At 46.3% G+C, this 25,599-nt stretch overlaps 1 protein-coding gene across 1 annotated transcript in view; it reads left to right on the top strand.

Moving 5' to 3' along the window:
• LOC147659061 (rho GTPase-activating protein 12-like) overlaps window positions 1-25,599 on the top strand; it is a gene marked incomplete at its 5' end in the record, with an annotated part of 189,075 nt that overhangs the window by 96,123 nt on the left and 67,353 nt on the right. The window contains 2 exons of the mRNA XM_086951998.1: window positions 12,306-12,425; window positions 25,435-25,533. Coding sequence (XP_086808124.1) covers window positions 12,306-12,425; window positions 25,435-25,533 — 219 coding nt within the window. The remainder of the gene's footprint in view (window positions 1-12,305; window positions 12,426-25,434; window positions 25,534-25,599) is intronic.

The raw sequence follows: 25,599 nt of genomic DNA, 5'->3' as shown, positions 1-25,599 counted from the left end.
AGGCAGCTAATATCTGGAGAATATCTAACACCCAAGCATTACTTGCACGTTATGATAGGGCCCATTATGACACATTAGAGGCCATACTGCAACACTTGCCTGACCAATACAAGGAGGCGGGAGAGATGCTCATTCAGGAGGGTAAACTCATTACGAATGCATCCATCAAATGTGCACTGGATGTGGCAGACACAGCCTCCAGGGCTATCAATACCAGTGTGCTGCTTCGACGCCATGCCTGGCTTAGAATTTCGGGGTTCAAACCCGACATCCAAACTACGATCCTCAATCAAACAGTGAATCCTGACCACCTGTTTGGCCCTGAGGTGGATGCCACACTGGAGAAAATGAAAAAAGATACGGAAACTGCCAAGTCTATGGGGGCTCTACAAAGTCAGCAGTTTCGGAGTGGTTCCTTTCGCCGCTCAAACTCCAGAGGCACCTCAAGGGGACAGGCGTCCCAGTCAACCCAATATTACAAAAGTAACACCCAAGCCTCGTATAACAACAAGGGTCGAGGTGGCTACAGAGGCAATAATGTCAAGGGCAGGGGACGTGGAAACAATAGCTCCAGGTCCACCACCACCAACAAACAGTGACGTCTTGTCACTGCCCCCCGACCATACAACACCGGTCGGGGGGAGACTCCAGCAGTTCCTGCCGGCGTGGAAGTCCATCACCACGGACAGGTGGGTGAGGTCTATTATCCAGTACGGGTACTGTCTAGAGCTTACGTCCATTCCACCGGACATACCCCCAAGGAGCCGTCCTATGTCAGGCGAGCACTTGACCTTGTTGCAGCAAGAAGTTCTAGTCATGCTGCAAAAAGGGGCGATAGAGCTCGTTCCATTGCAAGAGCGGGGAACAGGGGTTTACTCCCTGTATTTTCTGATTCCCAAGAAGGACGGATCCCTCAGGCCGATCCTAGACCTCAGGCCCCTGAACTGGTACATCCTCTCGGAGCACTTCCATATGCTCACGTTGCAGCAGGTGCTTCCCCTGCTTCAACAGGGGGACTTCCTGGCTACGCTGGATCTGAAAGATGCCTATTTTCATATCCCCCTGCATCCTTCCCACAGGAAGTATCTCAGATTCACGATCTTAGACCAGCATTACCAGTTCAAGGTTCTGCCGTTCGGGGTCACCACGGCACCGAGAGTGTTTACCAAGTGCCTAGCGACTGTGGCAGCGCATCTCCGTCGCCAGCACGTCCACGTCTTTCCCTACCTGGACGACTGGCTCATTCAAGCAAGGACAGAACAGCAGTGCGTCGACCACGTGTCATGCACCATTCATCTCCTGCACGATCTGGGATTCTCTCTGAACTACCCAAAGTCCCATCTCCAGCCCGCCCACGTGCGACAGTACCTGGGCGCGACAATCAACACTCTGGCAGCCACCGCGCAGCCAAATTCAGTGAGAATCGCCAGTATCCAGGTGCTGATCCAACGATTCAGACCCCAACACTCGCTTCCAGCGAAGGTGTTCATGCAGTTGATAGGCATGATGGCCTCCTGCATCTCCATTGTCCCGCACGTGAGACTACATATGCGTCCGCTTCAGGAGTGCCTTGCACGTCAGCGGACTCAGGCTCATGGGCAACTGACAGACCTAGTGTTGGTGAGCGGTCGGGCATACAACTCTCTGCATTGGTGGAATCCACACAACCTTTGCAAGGGCCGACCATTCCAAGAGCCTGTCCCACAGATTATCCTGACGACGGACGCCTCTCTCCAGGGATGGGGATCGCATGTACTCCATTACACTGTGCAGGGACTATGGACACTACAGCCAAGGAAGATGCACATCAGTGTGTTGGAACTGATGGCAATCTTCATGGCCTTGAAGGCGTTCAAAGTACATCTGTGCGACAAAGTCGTGTTGATCCGGACGGACAACATGACGGCCATGTACTACATCCAGAAGCAGGGAGGTACACACTCTCCACAGCTGTCTCATCTGGCTCAGAGCATGTGGAAGTGGGCCATTCAGAGGAACATCTTCCTCATGGCAGAGCATCTCCCGGGCAAGGACAATCAAATGGCGGATCTGCTCAGCAGGCACAGCCATCAGATGCACGAGTGGAAGATACATCCATCAGTACTCCAACCGTACTTCCAAAGGTGGGGTCATCCAGAGATAGACCTGTTCGCCACAAAGGAGAACGCAAAATGCCAAAGCTTCGCCGCCAGGTTCCCACACCCGCAATCACAGGGCAATGCGATGTGGATGAACTGGTCAGGCAAATTTGCGTACGCTTTTCCCCCAGCACCTCTGATACCGCTGGTGGCACGCAAGCTCAGGCAGCACTCTATGACTCTCATCCTGGTTGCTCCAACGTGGGCTCGCCAACCGTGGTACACCACGTTTCTGGAACTCTCCGTGGTACCGCATCAAAGGCTTCATCTCACTCCCAGCCTTCTGACGCAGAGCCATGGCGACATTCAGCACCCAGATCCGCAACAGCTCAACCTGGCGATCTGGCTCCTGAAGTCCTAGAGTTTGGCTACCTCAATCTACCTCCCGATTGCATGAACATCATTCGGGAGGCAAGGAAGCCCACTACTAGAGCTTGTTATGCGGCTAAATGGAAGAGGTTTGTCATCTACTGTGTCAACCACGATATTGACCCGCTAGATGCTTCCATTCAAAACATCATTTGTTACCTGTTCCACCTGTACCAATGCAATCTGGCATACTCTTCCATCCGCATTCACCTGTCTGCTATGGCAGCATACCTCCAGAATAGGCAGCACCTGTCACTCTTTAAGGTCCCTGCTTTCAAGGCCTTTCTGGAAGGACTCAAAAGGGTCATTCCACCAAGGACCCCACCAGCTCCAGAATGGAACCTCAACGTGGTTCTTACGAGGCTGATGGGTCCTCCCTTTGAGCCACTGCACTCTTGTGAGCTTCAGTTTCTGACTTGGAAGGTTGCGTTCTTAGTAGCAATTACATCGCTACGGAGGGTTAGTGAGCTGCAGGCGCTCACCATCCAAGAACCTTACTTCCAGGTACATGCTAATAGGGTGGTGCTCCGCACTAACCCTAAATTCCTACCCAAAGTGGTATCCCAATTCCACTTAAACCAGACAATCGAATTGCCGGTATTTTTCCAAAACCCGGAGACACTGTCGGAGCGCATGCTCCACACCCTTGATGTTAAGAGGGCCTTGATGTATTATGTAGACGGGACAAAAGATTTTCGCAAAACCAAGCAGCTTTTTGTTGCTTTTGCCACACACCACAAGGGAAACGCTATCTCAAAAGCAGGGATTGCTAGGTGGATAGTAAAGTGCATTCAGATCTGTTACGCTAAAGCTAAACGCACCCTCACTATCCCACCGAGGGCCCACTCCACCAGGAAGTTGGGGGCCTCTATGGCTTTCCTAGGTAACATTCCCTTAGAAGATATCTGTAGAGCAGCCACATGGTCTACCACACATACTTTCACTAAGCACTACTGTGTAGACGTGCATTCCAAACAGCAGGCAGCTGTTGGTCAAGCTGTTCTAAAAACACTTTTTCAGACTGCTGCAGCTGGCACGGGCGGCCGCCGATAATGGAGGGACTGCTATGTATTCTATGCACAGATATGAATTCAGCAGCCCACATGCCTCGAACTGCAAATGCTACTTACCAGTATGCATCTGTTCTTGGCATGTAGGGCTGCTGACATTCATATCGCCCACCCTCCTCCCCGGCGCCTGTAGCAGCTGCAGTATTCATTCATATATATACATATGCTCATAGCATGGTCATCACTCACATTCTTCACTCCATCTCTGCCAATGGCTAAAAACAATCTGGGGATGGAGGCGATGCCCATGCGCACTGTAGTCCAGGGGAGGAGCCACCTATCTCGTGATACTTCGAAGACTCTTCCAGGACAACAATGTGCAATCATCCGGACCCAACACTAGGTGGCGATCTATGCACAGATATGAATGTCAGCAGCCCTACATGCCAAGAACAGATGCATACTGGTAAGTAGCATTTGCATTACCTAGCCCCGGGGCTGCGGATGCATAGGTCTGGAAAGACGTTGGGGTATCCTCGTTGCAGTCTATGGAGCCTGAAGAAAGAAGTTGCTGGCAGGCGACCAGTGTTGAAGTTCGAAGTGATCCAAGCCTGGATCGAAGATGGATGACGCCTGAAAGCAGAGGGGACCAAGTTCTTAATCACTAGCCAGTGATTGTGTGGGCACCAGGATGGCACCGGACGAAGTCTCCTCGGCCAGGTTTGTGGGCGACGCTGGGCTCTGCAGTCTCAAGGACCAGGAGGCGTTGTCGGCGACCAGGATGGAGGTGCGAGCTGTCCCACGATGGTTGATGCTGCGACGTCGCTGGACCCAGGATTGGGGCAACAAGTCTTGGCAAATGCAAGCCCACACGGTGGACCTAAGATGGCGTCTGGAGTGGACCAGGAGGGTCCGGGGTGCTCCTCTGTTGGAGGGGAGCAAGGGCCAGCCTGGAGCAACCAGACCAGCGGCAGAAGTGTCGAAGTTCGTCGTCAAACGGGCCAGTAGCCAACGGGCAAGTGACCTGGACAACGCGGTGAGCAGCAAAGAGCAGAAGGGCCCCACGCAGATCTCGTGGATGCTGGGGGGCTGGACTTCGGTGCTGGAGCTGCTCATGGTCGGGGCTTCTCGGACCCCAAAGCACTCACTCGAGGATCCCTCGGCGGTCGTGCTGGATAGAAGTCGTGCAGTTCTGATGATGGCCGGTCCCTCGAGGTCTCGTCGCACCTACGGTTCTCAGCTTAGCTGTAGAGGTAGGTAGAGGTCAGAGGTGCCAGGGAAGCCGGGTCTCGTCGTGCTGGTCAGTCGGATTCCGGAGGAAGGACGTGCAGCCACCCGCAGTGTTCTTAGATGGTGCCTACAGGGTGACTACTCCTTAGTCACAAGGGAGAAATCTTGAGAAGAAGTCGAGAGTTCCTTTTGTAGAAAGTAGTTTCAGGATTCAAAGATGATCTAATTTGGAAGGGGGCCCGCTCCTAACTTTATACAAGAAAAAAGGGGCTGGCACGCGACTAGGTCCTGCCTATGGGTGGGACCAGGAAGGGGGGTGGTTACACCCCTCTCCCATGCCGGACTTTCCCCAGGCCAGGGGCTGGTGTGTCCCTGGAACTGGTTCTAGCCGGCCTATGCATAGTGAGCACTGGGGTGCCACTTGCAGTCACCTTCCTGTAAAGCCCTGCCTACCCAGGATACACAAAACCCTGTCTGGGATGGTGCTAGCACCGCCCCTGACAGGAAGCCCTTTGTCCAAGCTCCCCTCGCTGGAAGGACTCCCAGCTGTAGGGGGTCAGACTTATGTCTGTGGTGGCAGCATCCATTTTGTGATGCTGAGGTTTGAGTTAACTTTAACCGGGGTTCACAGTTACATACATGTCGTGTCCCTCTAGAAGGGTGGAATGCTAACCCCGTCGCCAGAATTGGCGAGGGGTTAGTATTCCAATTCGTATGACACCTTACTCGACATGTTTTGATAAAGCGATACCAGAGTTGGCATTTAACCGCGAGGATTATAATGCACTTAAGAGTATATGGTATGCGTTATCATGGGACAGCTATTAGGACTTGGTTCCGCAAGCTGCAAACGGGCTCAGCTCATACCAGAGCATCATCTCACATGATTCCAAGCACTCTGCCTTCAGGATTGTTAAGGCCTGCCATAGGAGTGACTGATAGGAATCTGTGTCCATTTTAGGGTTAGATATAGGTATACTATATCTAAAGCAAAGGGTGATTACACCACCTTGCCCAGCCGTCATGCAGCCAGTTGTGTCAGATTTAGATGGCCAGCCAGGGGTGGCATAATACATGCTGCAGCCCCTTGTAGGCCCTGGGTACACCTATGCCCTGAGTTACAGGGTCTGATAAGGTGGCCCAGTACCAATTGGTAAATGCACCTAAGGTACACGTGTCAATTTAGTGAGAGAACAGCAAGGCTGTGGGTCTGATTAGCAGGCCCACAGCCAGAGAAGTCGTAAACCAGTGAAGCAAAAAGCAAAAATCTGGGGTGATCATAGGATTGCACACCCTACTCTCCTACACTCGCCCTGAAGACCTTCCAGAAACAGCTGTACAAACAGAAGGTGTTGATACAAACGGACAACACGACAACGATGTTCTACATCAACAAGCAGGGAGGGACTCAGTCATTCCCTCTGTCCAGCCTAGCGCAAGAAATATGGAGATGGGCAATGCTACTCAAAATAGACCTGCTGGCCATACACCTGCCAGGGAAGGACAATGTGCAGGCAGATTGGCTCAGCAGGCAGACTTCAGCATCCCACGAGTGGGAACTCAACAATCAGGAAACGGAGAGACTATTCAGGAGATGGGGCACCCCAACAATAGACCTGTTTGCAACACGCCAGAATGCAAAATGCCAGTACTTTGCATCCAGACAACCAGAGTAACAATCCCAGGGGAATGCTCTATGGATAAGTTGGTCAAAAAGATTTTCCTACGCTTCCCCCCCCCCTCCCCCCCCCCCCCTCCCCCCCCCCCCCCCCCCCCCCCCCCCCCCCCCCCCACCATTGATCCCCAGGGTGCTCAATAAGTGTAGGATAAGCAACATGACACTGACCTTGGTGACATCTCAATGGGCCAGGCAGACCTGGTATTCACAGATTATGGAGATGACGCAGGGTCCACCCCACAAGTTCGCCAAAAGAAAGTACCTACTTTCCATGCAGAACGGAGAAATTCTACACCCAGAGCCAGAGGGCCTCAGCCTAGCGGCTTGGCTCCTGAGAACTTGGAGTTCGCACACCTAAAGCTCCCAGAGAGCACCCAGCGGGTGTTGCGAGAGGCAAGGAGGCCCAGCACACACAAATGCTATGGTGCAAAATGGAAAAGATTCACTCGATGGTGCAGCAAGAAAAAGCTGCAGAGGAAGCTGACCAAGGAATCAACGGTGCTAAGATACCTCACGCACCTACTGAAAGCCATCCTCGCTGAGGGTACACCTGGCAGCAATTGTGGCATACACAAGGGGAGAGACTGGGAGAAGCTTCTTCACATCGCAGGTAGTAAAAAGATTCCTGGAAGGGGCAAGGAGAATAGCGCCACCAAAAAGGATGCCGCCGCCGGCATGGAACCTGAATGTGGTGCTGACAGAGCTCATGAAAGCATCTTTCGAACCCATCCACAAGGCATCACTGCAAATGCTGACAATGAAGGCGGCCTTTCTGGTAGCGATCACCTCGCTACGCAGGATGAGCGAGCTGCAGGCACTGACACTGCAAGAACCCTACATCCAGATACAGTGACAGGGTCGTGATGAGAACAGACCCGCACTTCAGGCCAAAGGTGGTGTCCAGGTTCCGCATGAATCAGAGTATTCAAATTCCTAGCTTCTTCCAGAAACCCACGACAAGCGTTCAGAGGGCGCTCCACACTCTAGACGCAAGAAGGGCAGTAATGCACTACATTGAAAGGAGGAAGGAACACAGGAAGACAAAACAGTTCTTTGTGTCCTTCGCGAACAGTTTCCTGGGTAGACCAGTGACTAAGAACACCATTGCTCGATGAATCGCACAAACGATACAATTCAGCCACAAGCAAGCGGGCAGGAGCTAACAGGAGGGGCACAGGCCCACTCGACCAGGAAGAAAGTAGCAACAATTGCTTTTCTGGCCAACACACCAATTCAGGACATATGCCTGGCAGCAACATGGGCTTCAGTGCACACGTTCACTAAGCACTATTGCGTGGATGTACAGATGAACAAGGAAGTACAAGTAGGACAAAGAGTACTTCAACATATATTCATCAACCAACGCTCATCTTGCACCCAGCCGCCACAAAAGTAACAAAACGGCTACAAAATCTATGCACAGCATAGTGAATCCAGAAAGATTCACGCTGGAAAACGAATAGTTTCTTACCTGTCGGTGTAGGTTTGCAGCTTGAAGATCTTTCTGGATTCACTAGCGAACCCACCCGCCTCCGCCAGAAAGATGAGGCTGGAGAAGAAGGTGGAAACACATGGAATAGAAAGCAAGTTGAAGCTTACAAGATACGTGAAAAGAATTACGTTGGAAAAAGTATTAACAAACATAGCCATGGATTCGCTATGAGAACACAAAAGAGAAAAAAGAATCCGAAGATGGCACCCAAGGGTGGGAGCTTCCGCAGGAAGTATGCAGACGTCACGGAAGGTACACCAAATGGTGGGACGTCGGCGCCCTCCTGGGCTACGAAAAAAAAAAGAAAAAAGATTACGATTCCGGACCCAACGACCAGATTGCGGAATATGCAGAGCATAGTGAATCCAGAAAGCTCTTCAAGCTGCAAAACTACACCGACAGGTAAGAAACTATTCGTTTCTATCTATTGTAGGATCCACTGGCAGGTTAAACAGTTGAGTATTCTGGGATCCTTCTGAGTTGAGTCAACAGGTCAGTTCAAAAGGATGGGTCATCTGCTGTTGGCACATAAACATTGTCCACAAAGAACTTGTAGTTTTTAGAGAGTTTGGATATGATCCATCTACTCTGTTTGCCCGAGAAATTAGGCGCCATATTTCTACCTGATTTCCTAATGATCAGGGTCAGGACGTTGTTTTTTTTTACTAGCAGCAGTGGAGCATGCTACATCAGAAAATTGGTTATTCTGAAGAGAAGTGATGTGTGTAGAGTCGATCTTGATTTTTTTTGAAGAAGAATTACATTGTCATTGAGTTTATATAAATAAGCAATGATTTTCTTTTTTTTTTGTTATTGGGTGGTTGATCCCTTTCACATTTAGAGTAATCTTAATATTCTATGGAGTATTAGTCATGGGTTAAGTTTTATAATAGGGTGGTTTTTGCGTAGGAGTTAGCGGTTTGCTCGGAAAGTTGTGAATTGTCAACTATAGGCAGTTTAACACGAAAGGCCTTGTGTATCGACTATAGTTTGATAGTGTCTAGGATTGAAGACAGAGTAGTATTAGACCTCCATGACTTTGGTTACGAACTGACACTATACCCTGATCATAATGTGTGCATCTTTGTATTGAGGGAAGGATACTCACTCTCTTTAGTGCATACAATTTCTTCCTAGCATTGATACAAACGAAGATAAACAGAAAAACACTAAACTGTGAAACAATATCCCTCCCCCCCCCTTCCAAAGTATACAAAAGGAATTGCGAGAGGAAAAAACACTCCTCCATGGACTTGCAGTAGTCCTGTGAGATGAAGACCTTGTATGTGGCTATGTTTCCTCATGAATGCAATAATTTTTTCCACATGCTGCTAGCCAAGTGGTTTACATACAATTGGGCGCAGATGGGTATTGTTAGGGTGTTTCCTTGTAGGTACACAGTCCAGTCTTTAAATTACAAGGTATTTGAATATGCTGTGTGATCCAGCTGAATCTTCCTCACCTTTGGGGATGCTGAAGATGCGAAGATTCTCCCTTATGTTCGTCTTTAGCCAAAAGCTTTTTGACTGGAGGTTGGGTTGTGCTATTAAGGGTCGAGATAGGTTTGCGTGATTTGGTCTCCGAATCTTCCAGATTGCTGATTCTACTCTCTGCAATCCTTGTGTTGATTTGTTTGATGTCTGAGCGGATAGCACATATCTTGTTCTGCATTGCATCTGTGTTGTCCTTCTTGGTTGTGGCGAGATATTGAACATTTGCCTATTTTTTAAGGATCATCTCCATTGTGGAGTATTTGTCATATTTTGTTTTGACTGTTGAGTCCGGATTTGGCGGGTCTGCTTTGACTCTTTTTAATCTAGTTTTAGATTCCTATTCTGCCATTTTGCTTGAAAGACAGTAGTAGCTTCAGCGACCTATTAGATTCTGGTGTTCTGGTGTGTCATATGTTCCAAAGCTACTTTCAGGTCTAGAGTTGGGTCTTGGTCGGGCTGACAATACTATGATTGAGGCTTATTTGAGAGCAAGCCTTGAGGTGAAGAATTAGAAAGGCATAAGATAAGCTGCTTAGCAGCCTAGTCACTCCAGTTGCATGTTGCCTGTGTCATTAAAGCATTATAAGAGTAACTTATGTATGGAGTAGGTTTATCAATCGCCGCACTGTTAACATTGTTAGCTCATGTGGATGTCCCAGGTTGTTGTGTTCGTAGGGTCTTTCAGTTTTATGGAGCCTCTTTTGCATTCTCTAGATTAGGGGACAGAGTTGGGCAGAGGCAGACTGCAGCGCCAGACTGTGGATGCAGATGTCGCTGTGTTAACTGATTAATAGATTAAGCCCCCCACCTTGGGAGCCACTCGGCTATTATCCTATGAGTCCAGGGACCACGCTCAGGGCCTTCCCTCGTACAGTACAAGCTCTGTTTACACAAGCACGCTGGAGTGATTAAGGAACTGTTGAGCGCTAGTGATGTGAAGCGCTAGGCAGCTGTTTGATCGCAGCTTTATGGCGCATAGTAAGAGTTTGCGCTTTGGCGCATAAAGCAGGAGTTGGACAGTTGAGAATATTTTGTGCCGAGACCATTGGAGCTGCATACGCGTTTAGTGAAAGGCGATGCAGTTTGGCGGAATTGATGAAGAACTATTGAACGTTCGTGAGGGGAAGCTATAGGTGTTATTAAACTGTAGTTTTTGTAGTGCATAGCCAGTTTTCGTGGCACAGAGCCTCAGAGCAGATAGCAGAACATAGGTGGGGCCACCATTTTGATTGCTGCTATGAGTCTTGAATTGGTAGTCATCCCCGGTTTCGTAGTTATTGGCCTGAAACAGCATTCAGCAATTATTAGCCTGATATGTGGTGTGATTTGGATACATTGACAACGAACTGTTGAGCGCACAGTGGGCTATGGGTGGGGCCTGCCATTTTGATTGCTGCTGTAAGTCTTAACTTAGTCTAATAACTGCTATAAACGGGGTGACTGCTGAGAATTTCGCAGGCGTCCTCCAGCTCATTAGGTGGGTGAATCACAAGCAATATTGAAGGGGGTGGCCACAGAATGTTCAAATAATTCCCCCAGTTTATGCGTGCCTAACTCACCTCCATTTTAGAGGGCACTTGCGGCCTTAGTACCCTACAGTAGTGGTCCACTAATACTCCGATATTGTTCTGCGAGCGTGTGTTAAACAGATGCTGCGCTAAGACGTATGAGGGTTACTTGGTGTTGTGTTTTTGCATTTTCGCGGTATGAGCAGCTTGCTGGGTGCACACATTGATGGGTCTCCACTGACTGTTGGTAGTTGCATAGCATTATGGCGACCCGCAGTCGAGGCCGACATCAGGGCTTCAAGTGGAGGTTGGCGCCAAGATGATGATATCTTCAGACGCACTACCTCAGTGCGATGTCATTTTTCTTCATTCTGGTCCCAATTTGTGACGCATTGGCGTTGATTTAAAGGCTGATTCGTTTCCATGGAGCTGAGCTGCAGGTTCATTCTGTCTTCTTTCTCCTCGTTCAAGTCGTGCCCCTCATGATTATTAATGAGGTAGGTCAAATTTTTTTTTTAATGCATCCCGTTTTCCTTAATGCATCCCGTTTTCCTTAACACCTTGGCCGCGGCCTGAATTCTGCGCCTGTGTGGCACACTCCGATCGCGGGCGTGGTCATGACTGCTCCCAGCTGTCATCAGCACACGAGCACCGTAACGCATGACGGCCGGGAGCCGTCATCAGCACCGAAGGGGTTAAAGGATGTATTTAAAAGAAAAAAATTAAGCTTTGCAGTTTAATTTCTAAAGAGTAGGCAGTGGTTGCCTGTCTTAAATTTTTTTTATTTACATTCTCAAAGGAGAAGGGGTCCCAAACCTTCCACTTCGCGAATGGGTTACCGCCAGTTTTAAACTGGTGGTAAAGTCTTACTGTTTTGTATCCGGAATTCGGTTGCAAAACTAATAGGTACCTTACCGATTCAGTATTTGAAAGGGATGCCCTAAACACAGCCCTGCCAAATACCGAATCGCAAATACAAAAAGCGATTTAGTGACAAGTTACTGAATTGCATATTGTGCATCTGGCCCAAAGTGATTATCCCAGGATTACCACATGTTGAGCAGACGCCGAGAGTTGAACCTGTTTTCTTGGTTCCAAAGTTCATAGATCAGGCCATAACGCCACATCCTCTCCCATTTGAACGCTGATAATTTTGTTTGCTAAAGTCTCTAATTACTTTGTTGAATGTCTTCAATCCAAATATACTTTTGCATTTCCGAAGTTAAAATGCATTCATGGAAATGTGTTGCATGAAAGTGAACAGAACATTTTATGAAAAACACGTTTAATCAAAAATGTTGGTACTTAAAAAAAAAAACAATCTGCAGTAGTGAATGATTTATATCAGCAGTTATCATATGTATTTGAAATTTCTGTTTTTCCATAGCTATTAAAACCTCCCCGAGTATTGACTCGACAGAACAAAAGAAGACAAAAACAAAACTAAAAAAGTTTCTCACGCGGCGACCTACGTTGCAAGCCGTCCGTGAAAAGGGATACATTAAAGGCAAGTAGCATGCCCAACTTACCTTGTATTGAATGATGGATGGATGGCGCAAAAAACCTAAAATGTGAATGTTAATGCAAGTGGTATCACTGCCATGTATTTGTGAATAGGAACCTTATTTGCTCTAATGTGGAAGGTGCCCACCATTTAGCACGACATGCAGACTCGACTGAATATTTTCTTAGAAGCATGGACCACCGAGAAGAAATCATGCAAGTGTGATAACTATGGGTCAAGCCTACAAGGAAGTTAGTGTAATAGGAAGAATAGAATATTTAGAATCTGACGGGTGTAGGAAGCAAGAAAGTGTAACTAGGATAGATTGGAGTAAAAAAAAAAAATAATAAAGAGAGAATGGTAACAGCTATTCTGAAGTAGTATGAAGGGGGTCTCTTCATATTAGGTCACTGAAAGGTCGTAAGGTACACGTAGTCCCAGACAGGCGGGGCAGGTGGATTGTTTTCATGCTGTAAATAATGGTGGCCACTGTCTACACCCACCAGTCTTCATAGCTTATCTGTATGCTGTGATAGTCCCTTTGCAATATTCTTTATGATTTACATACAGTAGTGCATTTCAACTGGAAAACATTGGGCTTGTCTTCATGCGACATTGAGTGGTGGGTTATTTATGGTGACTTGCACAGACCAAGAAATATTCTAGTTTTCAGACTTTCATTATGTCAGGGCTACTAATACAATGTGATTTTATTTTTTTACAACCTTGATAAAGTGTTGAAATATGTGTCTGCTGCCTTATGAGATTTAAACGTGGTCAAAAGGGAATTGTATTTACGATGTATTTGGTAAAAAAGCTAGGTTTACAATGTATAGGCGATTTCCAAGAAGCATAATTGTTTGTTTTCCTTTTTTAATAATAAAATAATTAATTGATCTCTGTGATACCCGAAAATCGGCTTCTTGATTCGAGCGTTTTTGTGTCTTCCACCATTTTGGTGAGTCCCAACTGGCTACAATAGGTTCTCCAGCCGCAGGCTACATATAATTTAGTAACACACACATTGTAGATTATTGTATACCTATTAGTTGATGTGCAATCCCAGCAGTCTCAGCTGGTATGTCTTTTTTTGTATTAGTAATTAAAAAAAGACGAATCCAGTAAGGCAGTGACTTGGTTGATTCTTCTATATAGGCGCTGCTTCCTTTACGGTCCCTCAGTGGTAGGAGCAAATCCCCTTGTATGCCACCTCCACTTCGAATCTGCATACCAGCAGTCACCATAACATATCATCACCCTTTCACTGTTTGCGGTTTGGCATACAGTGCTTATCCATGGTCATCTGTGCTGGCCGTGACCAAAGTGCATCTCTGCCTCTTCTGGGATGAGCTTGGTTGGGTTTGTTTCATCAGGTGTAGTCCTGGAAGGCGGAGAAGGCAGTGCTGACCTGAACAAGGAATTCAATCATCCCTTGCCCAGGAACACTGTTTATTGCACATATGTTACACTGAAAACAAAAGGGAAAATGAATTGAAGTGTAAATGCTTTCTTCAACTCATTAGCTTTCATAGGCTAGCATCCCAACACCAGGTGGCATAGTTTTTTTTCTGTCTGTGTTGGGCACTCTGTTGCATTTTGGATTCATTCTGGCTGCAATGTATCGAGCTGACACCAAATTCCAGCAACTGTTACTTGGCATAATGTGTTGTAAAAAATAATTATTTGGTTTTAGTTTTTGGTGTTCAAAATAATAAATACAGGAATCCATTGCATCTTAAGTTTACTTGAAGGAGTTTACATCTCCAAAAGAAAAGTTTGGTTTTAGTTTTTAGTGTTCAAAAAAATAAATACAGGAATCAATTGCATCTTCAGTTTACTTGAAGGAGTTTACATCCCCAAAAGAAAACTTTAGAAAAAAAGGGGTCAAATAGTGCAACCCAATGAAGCCTGACTCTCCATAGGAGTTGACCACTGTCTTACCAAATGTTCAGTGGGTTCCCACATGGTAATCAACTTCAGTATGACAATCTCAGCATTTGTCATGAATGCTTTCCACATGCCATGTTTGTATGTTTAGGAATTTCCTCCAGCATACCATCAACAACATTTAGCAAAAAATCACCTTTATTGTGGCATCACCAGCATTTTGCCATGAGTGCCTTTTATTTCAAGAATCATCACCGACATGCAGGTGGCAGCATGTTGCCAGGGGGGTCTTGTAGGCCATGAATTACCCCCTGTATGCTAGAGCCAGCTGCACACTTGCGAGAATGACACACACACACACGCACACGCACACGCTCACACACACACTTGCGTTAACTCATTTCTCAGTCTCTCAACCAACATCACTAATTTTTCACTCTCATTCATTTTTGCACTCATTCTCACAGAAACTGATTTACACTCCCTTTAATTCTCACTCTTTCATACTCACGCTCATTACTCTCACTGTCATGCTCACAACCTCGCCTTCACTGTTACTCACTTATTTGCACTACTATATTCTCTTAGTTTCATTTAGTCTTCAGATGACTCACTCAGTTATACTAACTACAGCTTTTTCTTGCTCTCCCCTTGTCACTCACTTACTTTCACACTAGCACATGCTCATTTGCACACAACATTTGAGAGATTTTCTTTTTCTTTGCTTTCCGTGGTCTGTTTGAGCCTGCATCAGGTCCTACTGCCTAGTGCTCCATTATAATTTGGGGCTGTGACGTAGCTCCCTTCCACTTCAAGCACTGAACCAGGAAACTGAAAGCTGAACCCAGTGCAGTAAATGTGCCATACTGATGCACTTTGCTTGCTTGAACTTCAGCCTTTTGTTTTTTCTCCTATGTTAGACTCAAGTTAAATGTACCCTGTAGATCCAAATGTTGCTGCAGGAATGATGTGGAACCCACCAGTCTAATTCCTTATCGATTACTGAGGGCGAGGCGCCACGGCGGACACGCCCACCTCAGCTGGCCACACCCCCATGTTCCCTCTCACACGGACATAAAAGATGTGTCTCGCCAGGAAGCGCAGCGGACGGGCGCAGCGGGCGCGCCGTCAGCGCGCCGAAGGCGCGCCAAAGGCAAGCCCGTCTGGGCCCGTCCGGGCCTGGACCGGGCCCAGGGCCAGTCCCCCTGCCTCCTCCACTAGTCCTGCCCGCATCTGCTGGACTACTGCCCAACTACACTCACTTAATACGCGTCTATGCCCGACCAGCCCCCGCTGCATCCCTAATCACCTGGAAACCGCTCATTACCTCTGCTCACAATGCAACTTCTCGCTCCCGCCCTGCCAACCTCGATTCTCCCCTTGTCCACCACCACAGCTATCCTCCTCTACTCAGTACACCTTGCGAGCTGGTTTGATTAATTGCCGGTCTCTTCCCCGTCATGCCAATGACATCTGGATGTCCATCTCGTCAGATAAATGGGATATTCTCTTCTTAACTGAGTCTTGGATCACAGACTCTTCCTCGCCGGATATCTATCTGGTTATCCCCCCAGGTTATGACATCAAATGCCTGAATCGGGCTGGAGGTAAGTCTGGAGGCGGTCTAGCCGTCATAATTAAATCCTCTTTCCAGCTGACTTTCACTAAACTTGCTGATATAGGTACAATCGAAGCCATGTACTTCTCTATCTCTGACTCCGCGTCAGCAATCTTAGCTGGCACACTAGTTTACTATCCCCCCCCCGTCACTGCCCCCTCCCTCACTGCCCTCGTCCACTTATTGGCTGATCTATCTATTAAACACCAAAACTTCATTGTCCTGGGCGATTTTAACCTCCACATAGACAACCCGCTCTGCGCAAAGGCTACCAATCTGGTGGATACCATGGAGAGCCTCAATCTTAAACAATTGGTTGTAGGTCCCACCCATGTGGCAGGCCACACCTTGGACCTTATATTCGCCAATTTTCCGCTCATCACTGTCCTTCAGCCTCTCCCTCTTACCTGGACTGATCACTACCTCATCCCATTCTCCCTCACTCTGGGACGCAAATCTGCCCCAATGGCCCCTAGGAAGGAACTGGGAAGAAAGTGGCACAAGGTCACTTGCGCTACCCTGGACCCACTATTCCACTATCAGTCGGAGCACCTCTCCCCGGACATTGATGAAAATGTCTCTAGGTTGAACTCTACTCTCCTTAAAGCAATCGATTCTATTGCCCCCCAGATAACCATCTCCTCCACCAGGTCGCGACCCTCTGCTCCCTGGTTCTCCACCCCCCTTCGGGAGGAGAAAAGCAGATGTAAGGCTCTAGAACGCAAGTGGAGACTTAACTACGACCCCGAAGCCAAACATCTTTACAGAACGGCCCTAAAACAATTCCTTAAACTTAAAAAATGCGCGATGAAAGACCACTTTGCCGCTCAAATTAATAAAGCCAAAAATTCATCAAAAACGCTCTTTAGCATCGTTAAAGACTTTATTAACCCTCCGGCTAGGGCCCCCCAGAACACCGCTTGTCAGGTTCTTTGCGAGGGACTCTCAGATTTCTTTCTGGAAAAGATTAACAAACTCTGTGTCTCCTTCCCCACAGAGTCTGTCACTCCATCTTCTCTTATTAGTCCCCCAGAGTCTCCATCCTTCCTTTCATTTAACAAACTCAACCAGGACGAGGCTATCAGACTACTCATTTGCTGTAAATCTGGTGCCCCCTCTGATCCGGTCCCCGCAAAAATCATGGGAGAACTGGCGCCTTCACTGGCCTGCCCTTTCCTTTCCGTCTGGAATGCCTCCCTTCACCATGGCTTCTTCCCTACCACCTGGAAGGAGGCTTTGGTGATCCCTATTCTGAAAAAGGCAGACGCAGACCCCGCTGTCTTTTCTAACTACCGTCCCATTTCCCTTCTTCCTAAACCCGCCAAGGTCCTGGAAAAAGCCGTACAGCTCCAACTTACGGACTATTTAGAAGACCACTCTCTGCTTCATGGATCCCAATCCGGTTTCAGAGCAGGATTTAGCACCGAGACGGCCCTGCTGGAAGTATCTGAAACCATCCGAGAATGCGTGGACAGGGGCGAGGAGGCCATGTTGGTTCTCCTCGACCTGTCCGCAGCATTCGACACGGTCTCTCACGCCATCCTTCTTGATCGTCTTAGGCAGATAGGCATCGGTGGCACTGCCCTCAGCTGGATCGAGTCCTTCCTCTCATCCAGAAGTCAAAGGGTTCTGTTACGTCCTTTTAAATCAGAGAAAAAACCTCTGTCATGTGGAGTGCCGCAGGGCTCCGCCCTAAGCCCCCTGTTCTTCAACGTCTATCTGGCCCCCTTGGCTGACGTTGTGGAGTCTTACGGAGTCAGGGTGGTCTCCTACGCCGACGACACACAGTTGGTGTTTTCCTTTCGGGACCACTCGGACTCCGCATTCCTCAACTTTCGCCAATGCCTTAATAACATCAGTGGCTGGATGACTACGAACCACCTTAGATTGAACGCAGATAAAACAGAGGTTCTGTTTTTCAATCAGAAAACCCCTATCCCGTCTTCTTGGTGGTGGCCTACGGCGCTTGATCCTGCCCCATCCCCTGTTCACTCGGCGCGGAATCTTGGCTTCCAATTTGATGACTCCTTGTCATGCAAAACCCAGATCAATAAAGTTACTTCCGCCTGCTTTATGAAACTACGCATGATAAGAAAGATCCTTCCCTATCTCCCCCTGGATTCCCGCCGCACAGTCACCCAGGCCCTCATCACGTCTCACTTGGATTATGCCAATAGTCTCTATGCAGGGGCTCCCCAGTACCTGATTGGCCGGCTGCAGATTGTCCAGAATGCTGCAGCCAGACTGATCGGTAATATCCCGTACCGTCAATCTGTTTCTGCATACCGGAGGGAACTCCATTGGCTCCCTGTGGCCAGCCGCATCCAGTTTAAGGTCCTCACTCTTACCTATCGAGCCGTCAACAACTTCGGTCCTACTTATTTGAAAAATCGGGTCTCGATATCCCGCTCCACCAGATCCCTGAGATCCAATGACCTCCGCCTCCTGATCTCGCCCCGTTTCAGACTGTCCAGAACCGGTGGCAGAGGTTTCAGTGTCATTGCTGCCAGACTTTGGAACTCCCTTCCACTTGAGCTGAGGTTCTGTCCCTCCGAAACCATCTTCCGAGCCAAACTTAAAACCTGGCTCTTCTCCGGACTCTAGCCACCCCACTACTCCTTCTTTTTCACTTCCCCTCTCACTTGGTAGACCCTGGATTTTAGCGCCGGGACACCCCTTCGGGGGTAGCTGCGCGCTCTACAAACTACATAAAATAACATAAATAAAATAAAAAAATTATGCTTAATGCTGACAGCAAAGGTGATTATGGTTCTTAGAGCAGGCACACAAGAGATGTGGTCATCTCACAACAAATAGAATCTCTCACAGATGTTCTGCAATCTCTCATAGTGACAGCTCTAAATAAAGCAGGAGACTATTGTTACTCTCTGCTCTTATAGCTGTTTCAGTTGCATGTAGTTTCTTCTTTTACATTGATTTCACATAAATGGTAACATTGTATAGAAGCTGGAAAGATATCAGATAATCACTCTAGGAAAGGGTGCATGAGAGTAAGCTCTCAATTTAGCAATTGCTCAGTACTTTTCAGACACCCCTAGTCACTATTAGATCTGGATTGAATCCATCATCGTTCTTTTGCTCACTTTGTCACTCCAGTTCAGACCCAGCCATGTGCATATCAGTCTTGACACTGTTCCTCATGGGAACAGTCCAGCTGAACTGCCATGCCAGGTCTTCCCTGGACCAGAAACAAGCATCCTGGGACCAGTTCGGAGGTAACACCCCTCATCAGCCTGGCTAGCTTGAATCCTGTAGCAAAGTGAGAAAGGGACTGACGTCTGGGCATACCCTGGCAACTTAGGACGAACAAGCAAACACAAGATGATGGACGGACCACAAACTTTTTAGACACTCTCCCCCAGTCACTATTCGATCTGGGTTGAATCCATCATCGTTCTTTAGCTCACTTCGCCACCCCAGTTCAGACCCAGCCATATGCAAAACTGTCTTGACCCTGTTCCCCATGGGAACCGTCCAGCCCAAAGTGCCAAGCCAGGACTGGGAACAAGCTTGCAAAGGGAAGTTCAAAAATCCAATAGTCGTTTCATAATCCCGGCAAATAAATCTAGCTCTCAAGCTAATTACATACTGGATGTCTCTGAATACAGTGCTGGAAAAGAAGTTGAAGAGTTCCTCTGGATGCTAGGAAATTCCTTGAAGAGTTCCAAGGATGTAAGGAAATTCTTTGAAGTGATGCTGTAGAAGAAGTTCCAAGATGTGCCGCAAGCAGAAAACGTCTGAGAAGATGAACTTTGCATTAACCTTTAAGAATGTCTCAGCTGGAGAGCCGAGAACTACGGTGAAGTGCAGAACCCAAACAGAGGAACACAGATGAAGAGTGAAAAGCCAAGCACTTGGCCATGCCCTGCTATTGTTTTTATAGACACTGAGATCCTCGAATCCTAGAGGAGATCATCAAATCATACTGTAGATCAGGGGTCTCCAACCAGTAGCTCGGGAGCTACTGCTAGCACACTAGCACCCTCAGTAGCTCTCAGAGGTGAAGCCAAACCAAGCCAATATCAGAGATTCTGTGTATATTAAAGAAGGCAGCACTGCTCATTATACTACCCTTAAGAGTTAGACAGCTAAACCAATGGCAGGGCCTATTGATAACACTCAAACACACACTGTGGTGGCCTATCAATCAAACAATCAGGGATGTATAGAGCGCACTACTCACCTGTGAGGGTCTCCAGGCACTGGGGGAGTGTGTGGGGGGGATTTGTGTAGCTTTGGTCATTCGAAAATCCAGGTCATATGGCTCTTCCTGAATGCTTTTAGTGTGTGGCTTCATCTGATGCTGAGGGGGAGTTCATTCCAGGTCTTGGCCATGATGTAGGAGAAGGGTGTGCCTCCTGTCTGGTTCTGTGGATTTCGGCCAAGGCCTCGTCAGCGGAGTGGAGGTTTCTTTTCGGGGTGTAGAAGGAGATTGAGGTATTGGAGACGGTGTGTGTGTGAGCAGCTTCACGGTTGCTCTTTTTTCGACGGGGAGCAAGTGGAGTGCACGTTTATGCTGGGTAATGTGGTCTTGTGGTGGGATGTTGAGGATGAGTGGCTGCGGCGTTCTGGACAGTCTGAACTTTGCGGAGTATAAATTTGTTGATTCCGGTATAGAGGGTGTTTCCGTAGTCCAGCCTGCTGGTGATGAGTGCATGGGTGACGGTCTTCCTTGATTTGGGGGTGGGTGTATATGAAGGTCTTGCTGAGTATTTTGAGGGTATTTAAGCATGTGGAAGCTGCAGCGTTGGCCTATGGGTCTGCCACATGAAACATGTTTATCCACTTTAAATCTGAGTTGGTGAGGCTCACTGCTGTGGTAATATCATTTGTGGAACACTGCATGTGATGATTTGAATGTTTCTTGATTACAAGCATTTAATATTGATACACGTTTTCCTAGCATTCTGCTGATAACTTCACCTGGAATTTTGGGGTGGTTACTACTGATAATTGTGCTTAGGGTGGTCATAGTGTAATGTTAATATATATCATCAGCATTTGACAGTGATAAAATATGCTAGTAGCTCAGCCGGAGTTTCCTTGAGCAGAATTAGCTCTCACTACAGAAAAGGTTGGAGACCCCTGCTGTAGATCTTTGAATCCTGGGATCCTCGAATCCTGTAGTAGATTTTCAAATTCAACTGTAACCCACCATTTAGCTGGGGCATTCTGTCACATCTTTTGGGTTTCCCGTGGGGGACAGGATTGGCTATGGATTTAAGAGGGCGTTACAAAAGGTTGGCACACATTACAGCTGCAATCCTGGTCAGCATGACTCCTGTCATACGAGGGCAAACAACGTCCTGAGTAAATGAACGGTGGCCAATAATACCCAGGGCCAAGGTGGATGGTAGTGGTGGTCAGCACCTGTGGTAAGCCAAGACAACCTTTAACAATTCATCATAGGGCGCGGTGAGGTTGATGAGATTCCTGAAACCACTACACCCTGCAATGAGAGGGTGAGATGACAGCATAATTGATGTATTTCCCTCAGGCACACCAAAGCTAACGCCTAAAGCACCTGCGCCTACCTTGGCAGATAAAACCTGATATGTGTCACAATTGGGGTGGCACCTAGGCGCATTAAGCCTCACACTACTTGCTTCTTGACCCTTGTTTAGTTCTGTATTTATTTTTATTATATTAATAGTAATTGCTTTCTAAATATTCACTATTAAGGTAGTAATAAATGGGCTGAAAAAAAACAAGGAGGGCAAAGCCAGAGCATCCATAAGGGCCAGTCACCACTTGCTGATGTTTTTTTCTCTGAAGGGTTTTGATTACCTTTACAATCACCCAATCCTCATGTATAACCTATCTAATAATTTAGTGGCCTTATAAAAGAATAGGAGTTCATACAACCATCACAGTTCCATCTTCAATAAATTCAGTGCAGCAGGATTCCTGGCCTCCTCTGGTAAACCTTTCTCACAAAAGATGGCTCATTGAGACGATCACAAAGGGTCATCCTTATTTTTAGTTCTGGGTTTTGACAGCACAGCTAACAAACTAACCTATTGCTATCAGTATACAGAAAGTGGGCTTAAGGTCCGCCCCTTTCAATCATTGGCTTACTTCAACTAGCCTCTTTCAGCCACTGCCTAGACTCTTTGCTAATCACATCGCTTCTCAACCTTGTGTAGAAGTCATCTCTGTCCTAATGATATTTGCTGTTTGGTTGTATGCTTCCACCTCCACTTCAGTGATTGCATTGATATACTCGAGGCACTACATTATATCTCTATCACACTGTATGCTCCTGCTGGCTCTCAAACTGGTCTAGTTCTGTTCTGACATGCTGTCCCTACTTCCCCTGTGCACACCCCTCCCTCTTTTCCCTGCACTCTGTCATCCTCTGCTACCCTTTAGCATACCTCCTCCTTGCTCCCTGTTTTCTTCCACCCTCTCTCTCTCTTTCCCCAGGGGCTCTTCATCAACCTCTGTAACCTTGCCATAATATTTGTGGTACCTTTTAGACCGGAAGACATTATTGTTTTGCTACTAATTCATCCTACACACTGTCTTCCTTTGAAAATAAATACGATATCTATGTCCTTCATTTGAGTCCTCTTACACTTTCTTTACAGACCATTCATAGATTTCAGCAGGAATTTAGTACCCTTTAATCCAGTGGTATGCTTTTCATATGGAACGAAAAAACACTTTTCAGAAGCAGTGGGTACTAATTAAGCAAGAATCTTTATTCACAATGCCCATTATGCTCATCTCTGCAAGGCTTCAGCTTGGTTCTCAAAACATCTGCAATGCAGTCACTCATTGGTGTAGATAGAGCAATACCATTTCCAATAAATCATACATTCTAAGATGTTTAGTTTGGCAATTTCTGCACCATGGCAATTTTTCATTAGCTTCTCAACATAGATCTAATTTTTTCCTTGTAAAATTTTCAGGATATTTGGGAAATCTTTATGCATGTTTTGTTTTGTTTGCTTTTGAATGAATGTGCACACTTAATTTCCCTCATTGCGTTTAGTCAATCCTTGAAAATATATTTGTTTTGTGATGTGGATGGATCACAGTTCATTTAACCTTTGAGTCTGTAACATGTATATACTATAGCTTCTATTTCCATCGGATGGCATGGCACACATATTATTTCTTAGCGGATTGTCTTTCATGAGCTATCCCTGAGCTAATCTTCCCAGTGCAGTTGTAACACCTAAGCTTATTTGTTCCCAGGCAAAGGTTTGTGTCGCCTTTAAAGCAGCTCCATACTTTTCTGTTTTTCACGTCTATAATAGGCATTACCTTTCCTATAGGTAGGGGATGTGCATCTCTATACTGTGAAGTATAGACCAGTGTTGGAGTAGTAATCTGGGGTACCAACAAATTCCGAGTTATGTGTTCACATAGTTTGAGTGCCACATTACATTTTTGACCTGCACAGTACTCTTATATTAGAGTCCTGTATACCTGTGATCCTATGATTTGATTGCTATGTTATTCCTTAACTTTTTGTTACATGTAAAACTGTAGTATGACGTTCTGGAGCAGGATTATACATCACACCTGGAAATATCACATTACACAACCATAATATTTTCAGGTTGATTCAATCAGCACCACTATATTTTCTGCACAAGTAGAAAAAATCCCACACCACGAATCCCCTTGACGGTTGTACTCCTATGCAGATGGGCTAATTTTCAGACGTCCGTCTCGGTCTACGATATGTCAAAAAGCAACAAAAATGTAGAGGTGGTTAGATAATTCCACAATCCATGGTAGATTTCAGTCCTCAATTGTAAGATATTAGCTGCCAGTTTATTTAGCGGCTCACTTACTAGGCTCTCTGCCAGCCCAGAACATCATAGAAAAGATCTCAGATTTGCAAACACCTTCATATTGGCTATTACAAAGGTTTATGTAATCTAGTCTACCAACTATACAATTGCACATTTATTAACAAGTCTATCTACTAGTTTGTTCATTTGTCATTGTTGGTTAATTTTACTTCTATACTGGGTGTAAGACCGTATGATACTGTAAAAATAAACCATATCAGGGCTTTGTATGGGCCCTTCCTGCCATTAAATGACACGTGGACGCAGTCACTTGTATTCTCCCTGTACAGGGGCAACCTCTACAGAGATAGGGTGTGGTTCGCAAGGGTAAACTTACAGTTTTGTGTAAGTATAGGATTTTTTGCAATTCACAAAGGAATTTTAAGGGTAGTATCTTTACTAATGTGGAGACTCCGCACATAAAAATATACGCAGTCGTAAAGATAATACTCCTAAAATTACTTTATGAATTGCAAAAAATCAGAAACTTATACAAAAGAGTAAGTTTACCTTTGTAAATCAGGCCCTTTCATTAGGTCTATTGAATCTCCCTGGGCGCTTCTGTGTTTTAACATAAGGTCCCATGACTTTAAGTATGAAACTTAAATGTTGTGACACGTCACATGTACAAGCAGCTGTAAGTGCAGTTTTACACCGTTTTCATATTTTAAGGTTCTCTTTGTGACACTTCTTTTGTAGATCATAAACCGCCTCAAGAGTGACCTGTTCAAGAAATAATTTTCCCTAGTTTAGCTCGTAGTACTTATACTGGTTTTCACGAACTTATCTTCTACATTCTGCATGTTGAAAGACCTATGATTGTATCACAAGAATATATATTTTCCTGGTGTTGGCCTTTGTTGGGAGCTCCAAGGTAAGTGGGGCACTGGAAGGTTAATTCTACCTGCACTAAGGGGCAACATGTTTGTTTTAAGACCAGTTCCCATGAAGGAATTCATCAAAGCAGCAAACACTATTTCTGTTGCCCTGTGTGAAGCAGATGTTCTGGGAGCCATACGTACAGCTGATTTGTATGTTGACAGTTTAATATCTTGCAACATGTTTGTTAGAAACCTTTCTAAGTCCTCCGTTCTAGTGAACTTCATCATGAAGTAAAGGCTGACCTAGGAGCCTCGTGGCTGGGATTTTATTCTTAGTTTAGGTCCTTGGGCTAGTAATCATACGATTCCACAAGTAACTGTATCTCCTATATTCTACGTGGAAATCTAAATTTGAGTTATTAGAAAATGTGTAACGGCAAGCTGTGAAATGTATGGTGCATGCTCACCCCATTTACCATCACACTCTGGTCTCTGTAAACCATCCTCAACCTGCCCCAACACCTCAACTTTCCTTTGTAAAGAGACTTCACTGAGATATTCTGGTCACATTAAAAATATTCTCTGTAAGTTACTGAACTGCATCTTAAAGCATGGTCCATGCCATACTGAATTAATCAAATAATCATACATGAAATACTGTGCAAATCGTTCAGCTGCTCTTAAATACACTCCAGAATCAGTGAATCTCAAGGTGTTAATGAAAGATCGATTATTGATGGGAATATTGATTTTCATTTCTTTCCTAGTTGTCAGGTACTCCCATCAAGTTAGCAAATAGACGTTTATTGATTATAATAATTTGTTATAATTGAGTATGTGGTTATTTTCAATTCCAGATCAAGTCTTTGGTTGCAGTTTAATCAGTCTGTGTCAGAGGGAAAACACCACTGTACCGAAATTTGTGACGCAGTGCATCAATCATGTAGAAGAGCATGGTAAATGAATCTCACTTATTTTCACCATCTAAAAATCGTAGGTCCTCTAAACACTTAAAGAGTCCT

The sequence above is a fragment of the Lissotriton vulgaris genome, unplaced genomic scaffold, assembly GCF_964263255.1.
Source record: "Lissotriton vulgaris unplaced genomic scaffold, aLisVul1.2 SCAFFOLD_2039, whole genome shotgun sequence".
Lineage (NCBI taxonomy): Eukaryota > Metazoa > Chordata > Amphibia > Caudata > Salamandridae > Lissotriton > Lissotriton vulgaris.
The sequence above is the reverse complement of the archived record's forward strand: the minus strand, read 5'-3'. Positions and strand labels throughout refer to the sequence as shown.